The 14,523-nt window shown below is 62.5% G+C and overlaps 1 protein-coding gene across 16 annotated transcripts in view; it reads right to left on the bottom strand.

Moving 5' to 3' along the window:
* Positions 1–3,545, bottom strand: part of TCF3 (transcription factor 3) — a 70,938-nt gene extending 67,393 nt beyond the window's left edge. For 5 of the 16 annotated variants that reach the window (XM_065858004.2, XM_065858006.2, XM_065858007.2 and 2 more), the window contains exons 1-2: positions 2,958–3,179; positions 634–729 (exon numbers count right to left, since the gene is read on the bottom strand). In XM_065858004.2, the coding sequence (XP_065714076.1) occupies positions 634–708 (75 nt within the window). In that variant the 5' untranslated portion in view covers positions 709–729; positions 2,958–3,179. The other 11 variants (XM_065858005.2, XM_065858008.2, XM_065858010.2 and 8 more) reach the window with 8 other exon arrangements.
* Positions 3,546–14,523: the final 10,978 nt, after the last annotated feature.

The raw sequence follows: 14,523 nt of genomic DNA, 5'->3' as shown, positions 1-14,523 counted from the left end.
AGGGACTTCTCCTCCCCCCGAGCCGCACACACCCTTCTGGGGGAACGCTCGGGCCCTGTTCCTCTGGAAATACACAGCTCCTAAAGGCAACCAAAGGTTTCCAGGCTACAAAAGAGAAGAGCGCGGGGGACACAAGTGTCCAGCTCCTGCAAAATAATGCGCTGGAGAGCCTGGACACATTTCAAACTGTGACAACATAACCTGCGGGAGCAAAAGTTTAATAGGCTGGGTCTGGGGAGAGGAAAAAAAAAGCCTGATTAATCAGCTACTGAAGTTACATCTTTGAATGGCTTTAGAAACAGCCGCAGTTCAGGGTGAGTGTTTAAACAGAGAACACACGACTCGTTACATTTCCCCAGAACGTCCCATCCAACAAAACCCACCCCCGATGCACCTCTCTGTGCTCCTGCAGGAAACAGAAAACGATTGAGGGAAGGTGGGGGGAGGAGGGGCAGAGGCTTTGCTTTAACTTGAAAACAAACAAGTTGCAGCACATGTGCACGCACACAAACACGGGCACATCTGAAACCCATCACGGCCAATTTCCAGTCTCACGTTTCCTCCCTCCTGCGGCTCCGAAACACCGCGCAACCGGAGCCCCCGGGACCGCGATCCCCGGCCACGCTCGCTTACCATGCTGAAGTCCAGCAGGTCACTGAGCTCTTTGTCTGTCCCAACTGCGGCCATTCTCTGCTGCTGCTGATTCATACTCCCTGGGCCTCAGCAGCCCTGTGGAAAACCAGGGGGAGGGGAAAAAGAGATATTTTAATGACTCCAGCAAACTACCCACCCCATTGATGAATATTTTAAAAAGACAGAGCAAGGGGCGAGAAAAATCCTTTTTGCGGTCTCCAGCATCCGAGTCCTCGACACAGTCGGAGTCCTCACAGCGCGCCTGGAGGCAGAACAAGCGCTCTATTGACCAGACACACTTGTATGTTAGTTTTTTGCTGCCAGTTCCACTAGTTCGGGCCAATTCTGTTCCTGGCGTGTGGCGAATGAAGAGAGAAAAAAAAAGGGGAAAAAAAAAAAAGAGTCAACTCATTTATCAAAGGGCTCAGGCAAGTTATCACCCAGGCCTTGTCTGGCCCGGCCCCTCTCCTGCCCCCGCGGGAGGCTCCTTGTCCTTGCCGGGTTTTGTTTAAGAAGAGGGGAGCGCTGGTCCTGCGCCTCCTTCCTCGGGGCTGCGAGCACCTGCGGCGGCTGCTCCGGGGATGCCGGACCTGCTGGTTACGGACCCTCTCTGCTCCCAGAGCCACCGCAAAGAAATCGGTTTAAAAACTGGTTTTGGAGGGTTCTGCAGAAATAAAGCCCTTCAGGCAACTTTGCGAGATAGGTAAATATTATTTTTCCTAATTTTACAGATTATTATTTTTAAAGGGAGGTTGACCTTTCTGGCCAGCTCGCTATGATAGAAAAATATTTCTTTGGAAGGAAGAGAGGCCTGGGATGAGATAAAACATTTCTTTTTTTGTTGTTTTTTTTAGGAACTCATTCATGGTTACAAAGGGCCGCCGGCCAATGAATTTAACTCGTTCATCATCAGGTTAAAAGGAATAAAAAACCCAAGCAGACTCCCAAAGCGCCGCTGGGCTGCGCCGGCCTGGCCGCCGCGCTTCAGCGAAAAACAGAAAACAAACCCAACCAAACGCTGAAATCAGCCCAGCACCTGAACCCTTTGTGACGATAAAAAGCAAACAAACAAAAACAACCAAAGAAACCCAAAAACAACAGCCAGGAGATGTTTTTTCCTCCTTTCCTTCTCTTTAGAACGCCTTTCCTAAGTGTCATCGGAGCATCTGGCCAGCACTTCTAAAGCAACTTTCCCAACCTCCCACCTGGGCACCTTGACCGTAGGGGCTGGGACAACGTGTTCGCCCCCGTCACACCCCAAAGAAGCCCCTGGTGGAACCGGGGGGGCAGTTCCCTCCCCTGAGCAGCCCCCCCAAACGCCACATCCCGGAGACAACAACATCGTGGACAACTCGAACAACACACGCTCGCCACCCCAAGCTCAGCTCGGGTTTTTATTTTACCCCCCCCGCCCCAAACTGTCCTATTTTTAACTCCCAACCAGCCCCCCCGGGCACCCAGCGCGGGGCGGGCTTCACCCATCCCGAGAGCACAAAGGCCGAGGAAAACTTGACCCCGCCGGCAGACAGGGCGGCCGCGCCGGGCTAACGCGCAGCAGATGTCCGCCGCTCCCCCCGGCCCGCTCGGGTTTCCTCCGGCGGGCCCGGCGCTGGCGGCACCTTCTCTCCTCGGACAAAGGTTCCAGCACCCCCGGGCTCCGCTTCCCGCAACTCCCGGGGCGGCCGCAGCAGCGCGGCTGCTCCGGGACACGCGTGGGCCCGGCCTGGCTGGACCGGGCTGAGCTAGGCCGATCCGGGCTGCCCCCCCACGCAGGGGGAAGGGCGAAGGGGGTCCCTGCGCACCACTGGGTCTCCCGTGTCGTTGTGGGGGGAATCACAGCGGGCTGCCCTCCCCTAAAAGTAGAGCCCCCCCCCCCGGGCTAGACACCACGGGACGAGGCCGAACAATCCCCCACTGGCGTCGGGACCCCCAACTTTTGGAACGGCCGGAGCCGTGAGCCCCAAGCCGAAGAGAGGGACCCCCCGCCCGGGGCGCTGGAATTCGGGCCCCCAAACTTCGCAGCGGGACGGGGCAGTGCCCCCCCCACACAGACACACACTCACTCACTTCGAGGCGGCCCCGCACGCCTGGGGACCCCCCAGCACGGCCCGTCCGCTGCCCGCCCCCCTTCCTCCGGCCCCGGCAAACTTTGCTGGGGACAAAAGAGCCGAGCCCGCCCCGGGCAGCCCCGGCGAAGGGAGGCGGCCGGTGCCCCAAGTCCCGCAGATCACGGGGCGCTGCGCCGGGACCTCCAGCGCCCGCAGCACCGGGGGGGAGGGGGGGCGCCTGTTTTATTATTTTGTTTTATTATCATTATTTTTTACCTGTTCCGGGGCAGGCGCGCACCCCCTGCGTGCACAGGGGAGGGAAGCGCATGAAGGTCCCGCGGGCGCTGAGGGCCGGGGGCGGGCGGGCGGCGGCCGCGGCGCCCAGGGCCCGGCGGGCGGCGGCGGCGCCTATTGTTCTCGCGCCGCCGGCGGATACAATGTAGCGAAGCGGCGCGATCGCCCCGCACCGGGCGGCGCGTGCGCCCCGGCCGGCCCGCCCCCACCTCCCCCCGCCCCCCCGCAGCCGCTCCGGGTCCTAACGCTGCCGCCGCTCCGCCTCCCACCGCTGCTGCGCCCGCCGGCCCCGCTGCCTCCGCATGGTCCCCCCGCGGCGGCGGGGGCGTAGATGCGGCGCCCCCCCCGTCCCGCGCACACCTCCGCCTCCCCCCTCACGCCCCGCCCCCTGCGTGGCAGGGCACCTCCCCCCTCACCGTATCCCTCCGCCGACCGCGCGGATTCCCCGCGCGGCGCTCCCCACGGGCACCCCGCTACCGTTAGGAGGCAGTTGGGCAGAACCTGTTGCGGCGGAACGGGGCCCGACGGCAGCGCGCGGGCGGAGACGGGGAGGAGGCCCGTCCGGTTGGGGCACTATGTTTCATGGCGGAAGGGGATGGGTCATCGCACGCCGTATCGGGGGCGGGGCAGGAGGGCCGTGACGACACGGGAGCTCCGGGAGATGGACTGATAAGGCCGAGGAGCACCGTCCAACGGGAGAGCTCCGCTGCTCTGAGTGGCAGACGGCCAGGCCAACCAGAGTGCGCTTTGTCCCTGTCCCCGCCCACCGAGCGCGGTGGGCGGGGCGCGGAGGAGACCGGGGGCGGTCGCTGTCTCGTCACTGTCCACAGCTCCCCCCGCTTCGCCGACGGGGCACCCGGCGGGTTCGGGCGGGCAGGGCCGCGCAAGCCGCGGGCTGGTGCCGGGGCGGAGGTCCCGCTGCGGGGCTGGCGGCGCTCTGGGAGCAGCCGCCTCGCAGCTGGATGCCCCCTTGTTTCCCGCCGTGGGGCAGCTTCCCCCGGGGCAGCCCGCACTTGGGTCTGGAGGGGCCCGGTGGGCTGAGGGGACTGCGACCTGGCCCCACCGCCCCTCGGTGCTGGGGACATCGGGTCCCCGACCACAGGGCAGCCCCGAGTCACCCGGGCAGCGCTGCTGCCGACACCTGCCCACGCTGCCTGTGCTCCTGCCCACCCGCAGCCTCAGCGCATCCCCAGCAGCGCAGCGGGCATTGCGATGTGGAGTCCATGCTTTATATCCCCGTATTTACATCTTCCTGCCCGTTTACCCCCCTGGTTTAGCTCCACAGCTGGCTGCCGGCGCTCGGAAGCCCATCACGTGTGCTTTGTATCAAAGGTGCCGCCTGATGAGCCCTGGCACCTCCTGCAACGTGCGGCCCATCCACCCAGTTCACTGAGGGCCAGCAAAGCCGCCCCTCAGCTGGAGCTGTCCCTGGCACCCAGGGAGCTGCGTCCCCATGAGCATCCCTGGCGTTGCAGCTGGGGACCTGGGCCAGCTGGCACAGGGACCTTCGAGCCATTTGGCTTTTTGGAAAGAAGTGCCTGCCTTTAAATGGAGTTAGTGACCAAAGTCATCTGTCTTACAGTCACAGAAGAGTTTGGGTTGAAGGGCCCTTCCCCGCTCCCCAGTGCCCCCCTTGCCATGACAGGGACATCGTCACCAGCTCAGGTTGCTCAGAGCCCGTCCAGCCTGGCCTGGGATGTCTCAGGGATGGTTCATCCACCACCTCTCTGGGAACCTGGGCCAGGCTCTCACCACCCTCAGGGCAGCAATTCCTTCCTCATGTCCAGCCTGAATCTCCCTCCTTTAGTTTAACCCATCACCCCTTGTCCTGTCTCAACAGGCCCTGTTAACCCCCCTGCACGTGCTCCACACTCCCCCTGCTCCCGAAGGATGGGAGCTCAGATTGCGTCATAGTCCTACCACACCAGGAGCAGTGGTTAAATAATCTCCAGAAGCAGCAGTGCTGCCGGCAGCCAGAGTGGGTGGGGGGCAGTGGTGCCCTCGCCAGCCAGCACAGCACCGGCTCTTGTGCTTCCACTCCGGGGATTTCCCTGTCTTAAAACTTTTCGCAGAGGAACAACATCCCTGCATAGCCCGTGACTGCAGCCCAGGGCTCCGACCAGCTCAGGGCTCCGGCTGCAGCGAACTCCCTGCCCTGGGTCTCGCTCCCTGCGTGCGAAGCGGAGCCTCCGCGGCTGTGGTCGTGGCGCTCCTGGCGCAGCCACCCCCTCCTCGCCGCTGGGGCCCGGACAGGCCATGACACGAGTGGGGCAGCAGCCAGCAGAGGCCGTGAGCTCCGGCAGAGCCACGCGCCCTCTGCACGGGAAGACGAGCGGTTACTCCGCTTGGATCTTTCTGTTCGCCTGCGGCCCCCATCTCTGTGCCTCAGTTTCCCCCCCATGTGATGACAGCAGGGCCAAACTCTGCTCATGTGAAACCCTTGAAGCCCTTTGTAGGTGCTGCTGGGGATACGGCACTGATGTGTCAACCCACGGCAGAATACCCAGGCAGGGGAGCCCCGAACAAGCTCTGTGTCCAAAACCTCGCGACAGAAACCTGCGGGAACCCAGGGGGCTGCCCCGTGTCCCGGCGTCATCCCCAGAACCAAAAACCAGCCAAGACGTTTCATTTCTCACCAAGGAGACGCCAGACTCATCGCCATTCGCAGGGAACGGGCTGCTGGTGCGGAAGAAAAGGCTGAAACCTGAAGTGAGGTGGATGGAGGCGTGGGGCAGGTTGTTCTGCCTCTGAGCCCCCAGCCTGGCCTGTCACTGTCCCCATGTCACCTCCCAGTGGTTCAGGAGGGTCCAGGAAAGTCCTTGGCCAGGGGGGTTTGGGAGAACTGAGCTGCTCCAGCCAAAGTGTTGTGGCCACATCTGGGGCGGCTCCAGCCCCGGCGGGGTCTGCAGGAATAAGTAAATAAAATAAATTATGAAAATGAATAAAAATGTAGGTCAGTGCTGGCAACAAAACAGGCTTAAAAAAATAAGATACTCGGGAAGAATCCCCATTTCCCTGGAATTTCCTTCCAGTGGGGCTGTTTTCCCAGGGTGTCATGTGATTCCCAGGGTGCGACACAGTTTGCTGGGACCTGCCCCCCGTGTGGGACCCGGACTCGTACCCAACCAGGGACACCATGTGACAGCCTCCTGCGCCACAGGGGACCTGAGGAGATGGATGGGCTGGGACCACCCAGCAGGGCCAGCGGCTGTATGAAGTCCTTGTGCACAGCCCCATGCCCCTAAAAATCAGGGCAGCCCAAGGATGTCCCCTCGTCATTGGGGGCAACGAGGGACACGACCGGGTGAGCATCTCCCTCTCTCAGCCGAGGTCTGGGGGTGCCGTCCCCCCCCAGCTCCCCTTTTGGTCCCGTTTCAAGGAGGTGACACAACCCGGGAGGTGCGGACATCGCTGGGCGCTGTCACCGCAGAGCGCGCTGCTGCCGCTGGCGGCCCCCGAGCCGCCAGGCGCTGGCCGGTGGCAGCCAGGCTGGGGCCACCCCGCTGGGGCGAGGGGGCAGGGAGCGCGGGGCTTCGCGCTGGGTCCCAGCAACTTTAGGAGCAAGTTTGAGTTCATATTTGCATTTAGTCACAGTGTGAGTCAGACATTCCAGCCCCGGCTGCCGAAATGCCTCAGCTCTGACTTCTGATTTCCCACTGCAACCTTGGGCTTTTTTCCTTTTTTTTTTTCCGTTTTTTTTCCCTTTTTTTCCTCCTTCCCCCGCCTTCTCTTTCCCTTTCTCCTCTTTTCCTCCCTCTCCTGCCTGTCCTTTGTGAACAGCCCCATCGGACCGCGGCCGGGCTCCCGTGGGAGCACATTCGGCTCTGGGCGCGGACCAGCCACGATGCTCCGGGGCTGCTGCGGCGGAGACGCGGTCCTGGGCAGCCCAGAGAGTTCCGTTTTTCCCTGCAACACTGGGGAGGTGAGGGGAGGTTAAACCCTTCCAGATGGCCCAGCCACGGAGGGGATTGAGCCAGGGACACCCCCAAATCCCTCCAGCAATTGCAGGGGGACACGGAGGCATCAGGAGCTCTGCTGAAGCCACCAGCCAGGCTTACGCAGGTTTATCTGTCCTCAGCAAAGTGCTGTTTCTTGATTTGTAACACTAAAAAAGACTTGCAGCCCAGCCAGCCTCCCTCCTGCCCCCCAGCCCCTCTCCTGCCAGCCTCGGGCACCCCGAGCTCGTCCCATTGGGGACACCCAAGCCCGGGGCTGGCGGTGGGAGACGTGCTGAGTATTTGGCCAGAAAGCAGGTCTGTGTTTGGCTTCCTGGCTGATGGGTTCCACATGGTGTTGCATCACACACAGCTGTTACATCACTTTAGCCAGGAAATTTTAAACAAGTGGCCTCGGCTGGAAATGGAGGTTTAATTATTATTTATGGACAACAACAACAACAGGGAGAGGAGAAAAAAAGGCCTCAAAGCTCTTTTTTGTCTTTTCTTTTTCTGAACCCGCCCATATCTCACATTACAGTGACTTTGTCCTCAGCTCCCTCTTAGCCCACGTGGCCCACAGGGACTGGCCTTGGTCACAGCCATGGGGGACATCGGCGGCAGTGACAGGTCCACTTCTCTCACCTGTTTTCCTCCTTTTCTTCCAGCTGTGGGGACAGAAGTGATGCTGAGAGTGTGATCATCCTCCCTGCCTTCACTTGGGGCACCAGGGCCCCTCTTCTTCCCCCACCTCTCTTTCAGGCACAGCATGGAGCAGGGACATCAGTGACACCGGTCCCCCATTGCCAGCACCCCAGGGGTCCCTGTCACCGTCAGGCTCAGCTCCAGGCACCGTTTGCAGATGGGGAAACTGAGGCAGAGGGAAGGGCCGTGGCTCTTCTGCGGGAGCACGGCAGCTTGGGGTGGCCATCAAGTGTCTCCACTCAGCTCCCAGCGCGGGCAGAGTGGCAAAGAAACTTCTCAACCACACAGTGAAGAGCACTGAGGCAGCTTGTTGCCTGGGGGTGTTATCGTGCCTGGGGGAGCTCGGAAAAGCTGCCTTAAAATCGACCGAAACCAAACCAGAGTCGTGAGAGCGCCCTCGGAACGGAGCGCTGGAGGCAGTCACACGGGGTCCCCGTCCCGGGTGGAACCCTCCCCGCGCCGCTGCAGCCGCGGCCCAGGATGGCACCCGCCTACGAACAGGAAACCCCCTGTGCGCGCTCGCCGGGCGGGGGGGCCGGGGAATCTCCTCTGAATGGAAAGAAAAGTCGCCCCCGCAGCCAGAAGTGTGGGGGTGGATCTCCGGGGTGCCCTGCCGGGGTGCCCCAGGCGCCGGTGGGAGCTGTCTTCCCCAGCCAGGACGCAGGGGAGCCGGCTGCTGCCGGTGAGACAGCTCGTGGGTGGGAGAAGGTAAATGTGAGGGGAGAACCTGCCAGGAAAAGACTGAATCAGTCATGGAATCATTTTGGCTGGAAAAGCCCCTCAAGATCATTGAGTCCACCCGTTCCCCCACCCCTGTCCCTGCCCCATGTCCTGAGAACCTCCTGTCCGTCTGTCCAGTGCTCCAGGGACGGTGACTCCAGCACTGCCCTGGGCAGCCTGTTCAATGCCCCACAGCCCTTTGGGGGAGAAATTGTTCCCAGATCCAACCTCAACCTCCCCTGGCGCAACTTGAGGCCGTTTCCTCCGCTCCTAGAAATGCCTGTCCCGCAGCTCCTCACGCTGCCAACAGCAGGACGGGCAGCTGCTCAACCTCGGGGGTAAATATTCCCCATGGACAAGGAAGGCGGCAGAACCTGTCTGAAGAACTGCCCATGTGCCCCCTCCCAGCTGCAGAGATCCCCCACACCCACCCCAAAAGTCCTGGTGAGGAAGGGGCAGGAGGACACAGGGCAGGCTTTGTCTGGATTTGGGGGTTCGAATGCTGCTGGGATATAAATGTGTCATTAGCGGGGTGAACTTCCAGCTTCTTTGAGGTAAACAGGTTAATAAATACCCCATCATGGCGGGTGAGGCTCAGAAGGTGCCTTGTGCCCGGCGGCGGAGCTGCTCCAAGGGCCAGGACGCCGGGGAGCGCAGCGGTCCCTGTGCTGCGGGGAGGAGGGGAACGCGAGCGAGTGGGGCTTCTTGGGGACCGCTCTGGGGATTTCCCTTCCCTACCCAGATTTCTTCCCTTAGTGGGTTTCGTGATATAACGTCAAGTTTCAGCATCATTTGAAGAGTAACAGAAACCTCCCGGTGAGGTGAGTCCCTGCTCCGCGCTCTGTCCGCCACCGCGGGACACGGTCACGGCCGGGTCGCGGTGACGCTTCACACCACAGCAGAGTTTGCAGTGAGTCCCATCTCAGCCAGTTTTCCATCCTCCCTCTTCATGGTCTCTGCCCAGGGGATGGTTTAGGCACTGCCTGCCCCCCCAGTTTGCCCCCCCAGCTGCCAGATCCAGCCCCCCCAGCATGGGGAAATCCCTGTTTGGCTCCATCCTCTTCTATACCACCCGGTCCTTCACCTCTGTGTCTGCGCCGAGACCTTGTCCCTCTGCATGGGTCTGGTGTGGGTGGAAGATGCTGAAAACTCCCCCAAAACTCGGGCTTGGGCACAAGAGCAAAGACCAACCTGAACATGAGCGGGCACCTAAAAACTGACCCTGTTTCCTGGAGAAACTGGCCCTGAGTGACCTAAATTGGCCTCAGGATGCGCCAGGGGAGGTTGAGGTTGGATCTGGGAACAATTTCTTCCCCAAAGGGCTGTGGGGCATTGAACAGGCTGCCCAGGGCAGTGCTGGAGTCACCGTCCCTGGAGGGCTGGACAGACGGACAGGAGGTTCTCAGGGCGTGGGGACGCTGTGGCTCTGCCGTAGCTCTGCCAGCTCTGGCCCATCCTCTGCCGTGGCTCCAGCTGTGTCCCCCCCGTGTCCCCCACCCGGCCTGGCCCGTGGCACCGTGGCATCGCTTCCCTTTTGCTTCCCCGGGCCGACGGGGCGCGTGGGCGGGGGAGCCAACCACACGGACACGGGGTATAATTAGACACCAGCAATTTCGGGAGCTCACGTCACTTCGGCTGAGGGAAAGGAGAAGCAGAAACTCCTGGGGGGCTGAGCTGCCAGCGAGGGGCCTGGGGAGGCTGCACCTTGGTGGCCTGGGGATGCGGGAAAGGGCAGTGGAGGGGACCCATCCTTCCCCTGTCCCCGTGAGTATGACTGGGACAGAGGGTGCTGTGGGGAGCGTCACTGCGCGATGTCCCCGCACAGGCACCAGACGAAAGTCCTGCAGCCCGGCTGTGAGTGCGTGTTCTGCAGCTGAAGATGTTGGGTCCCCCCCCGGCATTTTGCAGGGTGGTCCCCATCCCTGACACCTGCGGCTTCACTCAGTGTTTGGGGAGCTGGGAGGCGCAGAGGGGAGAGGAAGGAAATCCCCTGGTGGGTTAAGGGAGAGGAGGAGGCTGGAGAGACACTGAACCCCGGGCATGTCAAAGGACCCAGCGGCAAAACCCATCTCCCCCCAGCCACGGCCAACAGACCACAGAGGGGTTTGCCTGTGGGACGGGGGGACAGGAGGGGACACGGGCACCCCAGGGCTGGGTTTCAGGCCATACCCGGCTGACAGGTGGCACTGAGGACGGAGCAGGGTGCTGTGGCTGTGGGTTCCCACAGCCCTGCCGAAGGCTGGGGACACCCGGTGACCCCCGTTGCACCCTGTGTCCCCGCGGGCCCCTGCCGCCCCCCCAGCAGTGGGGAGCCTGGGTGCATCCCCTGGCCGCGGGGGGTGGGCTGGGGGGCGGGGAGGGCGCAGGAAGCCAGATTAACGGCAACCAGTGTGAAATCTGGGGCAGCCCCATCTGTCAGGCGTCTCCCGTTCGGATAGGGCTGCGCTGCCTCCCCCCGCATCCCCCCCACCTCCTGCATCCCCCACCCCTTCCTGTGAACCCGCATCCGGGGGGGCTGCGGGGAGCATCCTTGGTGGGGGGAGGAGGCCTTGGGTTGGCAAAGGGACTTCTTACTCCTATTAAACCCTGGATGTGCCCTTTGTCCCCACCGGCAGCGCCCAGCCTGGGCTCCAGGCTCTGCTCCGACCCAGCTTTCAGACACCTGGGGGGCATTTCTCTTCTGTTTGAGGCCTCTGAAACGCTCCAGGTCAGGCAGTCAGGGGGGGTCATGATGGTTTTGTTTAAAATAAGGAGTTTTAGGGGGAAAAAACCAAAAAGACACATTTGGGGAGGGGAGAGGACAGGACAGAAAGGTGGCCGAACCGTTCAGACGTGTGGCTCGGCCCCAGCTCAGCGCTCTTGGGCATCCCGGGTTTTGAAGCTGCTTCCAAAGCTTTCAGTGGCGGGTGGTGTTGGAGCCCCCCCAGGAGTTGCTGGGGAGGGGGTGACAGACCTGGCAGCCCCAGGAGGTAACAGGGGTGTCACCAGCAGGACTGGGAGCCGGCAGGATTGTGCCCTGAGAGCTGAGCCCCACACCAGCCCCACGTTCACACCCCGGGGGGAGCCCCTGACACCTTGCTCAAACTGTGAAATAGAAAAAACCTCCCTGCCCAAGAACTTGTCCCTCTCCCACAGCGTGTTTTGCTCAGATTTGGGGCAAAACCAGGCTAAAAGTGGCTCAGAAGCCGCCAGCCGTGCCGTCAGCTCTGCTGGCCGCGTGGTGCTGCGGGAAACGGTGCCGTTTCACCAGGCTGGGCAGGAGAGCCCGGTGGAAGGACCCAAACCTGCCTGAAATGACCACGTACACCTGGCTGCGTGTGTGACCCGGGGGCACGTTCGCCCGCCGGGGTGTGCGGTGACCTCGGTTTAACTTGGCAGCGCCAGACGCTTTATCTTATCTCGCATCGCGCCGCGCTGCAGCTCGACGAGTGCCGAGCGCCTCGGCTTCCCCGGCCCCTGCGCTGGGGAGCGCGTCGTGCAGACACAGCACCCTGTGCTCAGCACCGCGGGGACCGGCTGCTCCGCGCGGCGCTTGGGGCTGGCACTACAGTGTCCCCATGGGAACGGGGACTGCTCCCATCCCCGCGTCCCTCTCCATCCCCACATCCCGGGGAGGGGAGGTTGAGGCACTGGGTATCATCCTGGTTGCTGTTTTCAGGAGCTGTGGTGCTAACACTGTCTGTGTTCTGGGTCTGGAGGTGCACAGGGGATGTGGGTGCTGTGGGTGCCCTGGGCTGTGGGCAGAGTCCCCATGTATCTCTAATCCTGCTCACACATGCTCCCCAAACAAAGCACCCACGCAAAACTCTTCACCTGCTGCTCAGCAGAGACAATGTCACCCTGATTTACAGCTTGCTATTTTCCTTTCCTGGTAGCTTATAAACCCAAATATTGGCATTTTTCCCCCCAGAACAGGAGTGGGGAGCTCAGGAAAGGAGCCTGTGAGCTCCTTGCCCGAGAATGTGTCCCCCATAAGGAGAATGAGGGGAGTCACTGTGCTTGACTCATCTCTGGTGCAGACATTTGCCATTTTTTGGGTGAAGCTGAAGCTGGACCGGGGGATGTGCCCCCCCAAGCCTGCCTCCGCTACCCCTGCGGTTTCCCTACCTGCTCCCAAGGCCCCGGGCTGGGGTGACAGTGAGGCGCACAGGCAGGATGTCACCTCAAACCTCAGAGGAGCTGCCGAGGGGGAGGGCGGCCGGGATGCCAAGGGGGGGATTTGCGAGTCACCGCGTGTAAACACGGGTGCTCCTCTCCCAGCCGTCCCCTCCCGCAGCCCCCCAGCCTCACCAGGGACCATGGGGCTTTCGTGTCCCCTCGGGGGACAGGGAACGGCCTCAGTGCACCGTGAGCTCCCAGGGCAGTGGGGACATGACCCCGCAGCCTGACTGGGGCATGAGCCCCCCAAAAGTTGGGAAACCCAGGACCCCTGATCGCATCAGGCTCTGCTGTCCTGGACATGGGGCTGGGACACAGCAAGGAGGTGTCTGACACCCCCTGTGCTCCCCTGCCAGCACCCACCGCCCTGAGGGGCCCAGGAGGGTGCCAGGGAGGGGGACACCCGGGTGTGACAGTGCCCACTGCAGCTCCACAGCTCTCATGCTGTCTGGTGGCGGTGTCACACGTGAACAGCACCCACTTGTGCACCCACAGAGCACCCAACACCCTTGTGCTCCCACAGAACACCCGTCACACCCACTCGTGCACACACAGAACACCCAATGCACCTGCTTGTGCACACACAGAGCACCCCCAGCACCCACGTTCAGGCACCCACTTGGTGTCCCACCTCCCCAGGGAAGGGGCATCGGGACTTCCAGCCCCCTGTCAGGAAAAGACAGCAATGTCCCCACTGCCTGACGGTGCGGGGTGAGCAGGAGCAGGGGAGATGGAGGCAGCCCCCTCCCCGGCCCCCGCGCCCCACTCCGGGCTCCGCTGGGGAGATGAAGGTTTCCGGCTTCGCAGGTGCGCTGGGGCTTGGCAGGGGGGGCTGGGGACACGGCGGGTGGGGGCCCCAGGGACCGCTGGGCTGCGTCTGCAGCACGGCCGTGAGACCCACACGGCACCCTGGGCACAGGCAGGGGCACGGAGCCTTCAGCCTCGCCGAGGGTGAGGAGGGTCCCGCTGGGTCCCTTTGCCCTGTGTCCCCAGCCAGCCCCGGTGACAGAGCAGGGATGTCCCTTCCCTCCGGGTGAACCCCGGGGATGCCCTGGGGCGGGACGAGCTCAGCTCTGCCTGCCCGGACACTCACACGGCAAAAGTGGCTTCGAGCTCTGGCCGCCAGCCATCAGCCGCCCCGGCCGCTGCGGCGTGGGGCAGGAGGGGCCACGGGAGGGGGAACGAGCCTGTGAGCAAGAACTTTGTGGTTTTGAAAGAAAGAAAAGCCCCCGTCCCCGAGGAGCAGCTGCTCCTGTTGCCCGTTTCCTTTCCTGCTTTTCTTTTCTTTTTTTTAAATTTTCTTTCACCTCGACCACAGCGGCTCTAAGATGGAGCCGGTTCCCCCACCTCACCCGTAAACGGCTCCTCCTGCCTCCCCCAACCCGCCGCCTCCACCGCAGGGATGGCAATGACAGCTGCAGGGTTGGGGGTCCCCTCCCCCTCTGCACCCCCTCCCACCCGCATCCCCCTGCCCGTCCCCAGCCCTCCCCAGCGCTGAGCCCCCGCGCTGGGCTGCCTCTTGCCTTGACATTTGAAGCATGCCAGGCCGAGCCGGGAGGCGGCAGCTGCAGGGTGGCACCCAGCCAAATATTTTGTTTTGGGTGGGTTTCGGTTTGTTTTCCGTGGCGGCCGCCACTGGCGGGAATGAAAGGGGAAGGCTGCACCCTCCGGGCTGGGGGCTGTGGTGGGGTCTACCGGGGGGAAGTGGCACCCACGGGTGGGTCAGTTTGACCTGCGGACGGGGATCGACCCCGTGCCCCAGGGCCCTTTGGCTGGCACATCGTGCTCTCAGCTCAACAGTCCAGCTGCCCCCACCACCCCAAACCCTGGGGGAACCCACGTGTCACCCCCCTGGTTTGGGGTCCCTACTGTAACGCATGGCCTGGTGTCCAAGGGACATGTCCAGCGCCAGCTTCTGTGGGGTCCTGTCCCCGTATGGACAGAGATGGACAAAGTGCTGCTCAGCATCCAGCTCTCTGGGAGTTTGGCCAGGAGTGGGATCCCAATGGGTTCAGAAACCGGGTCCCTGC

Source organism: Patagioenas fasciata, chromosome 27, assembly GCF_037038585.1.
Source record: "Patagioenas fasciata isolate bPatFas1 chromosome 27, bPatFas1.hap1, whole genome shotgun sequence".
Lineage (NCBI taxonomy): Eukaryota > Metazoa > Chordata > Aves > Columbiformes > Columbidae > Patagioenas > Patagioenas fasciata.
This window is presented reverse-complemented; position numbering and strand designations above follow the sequence as displayed.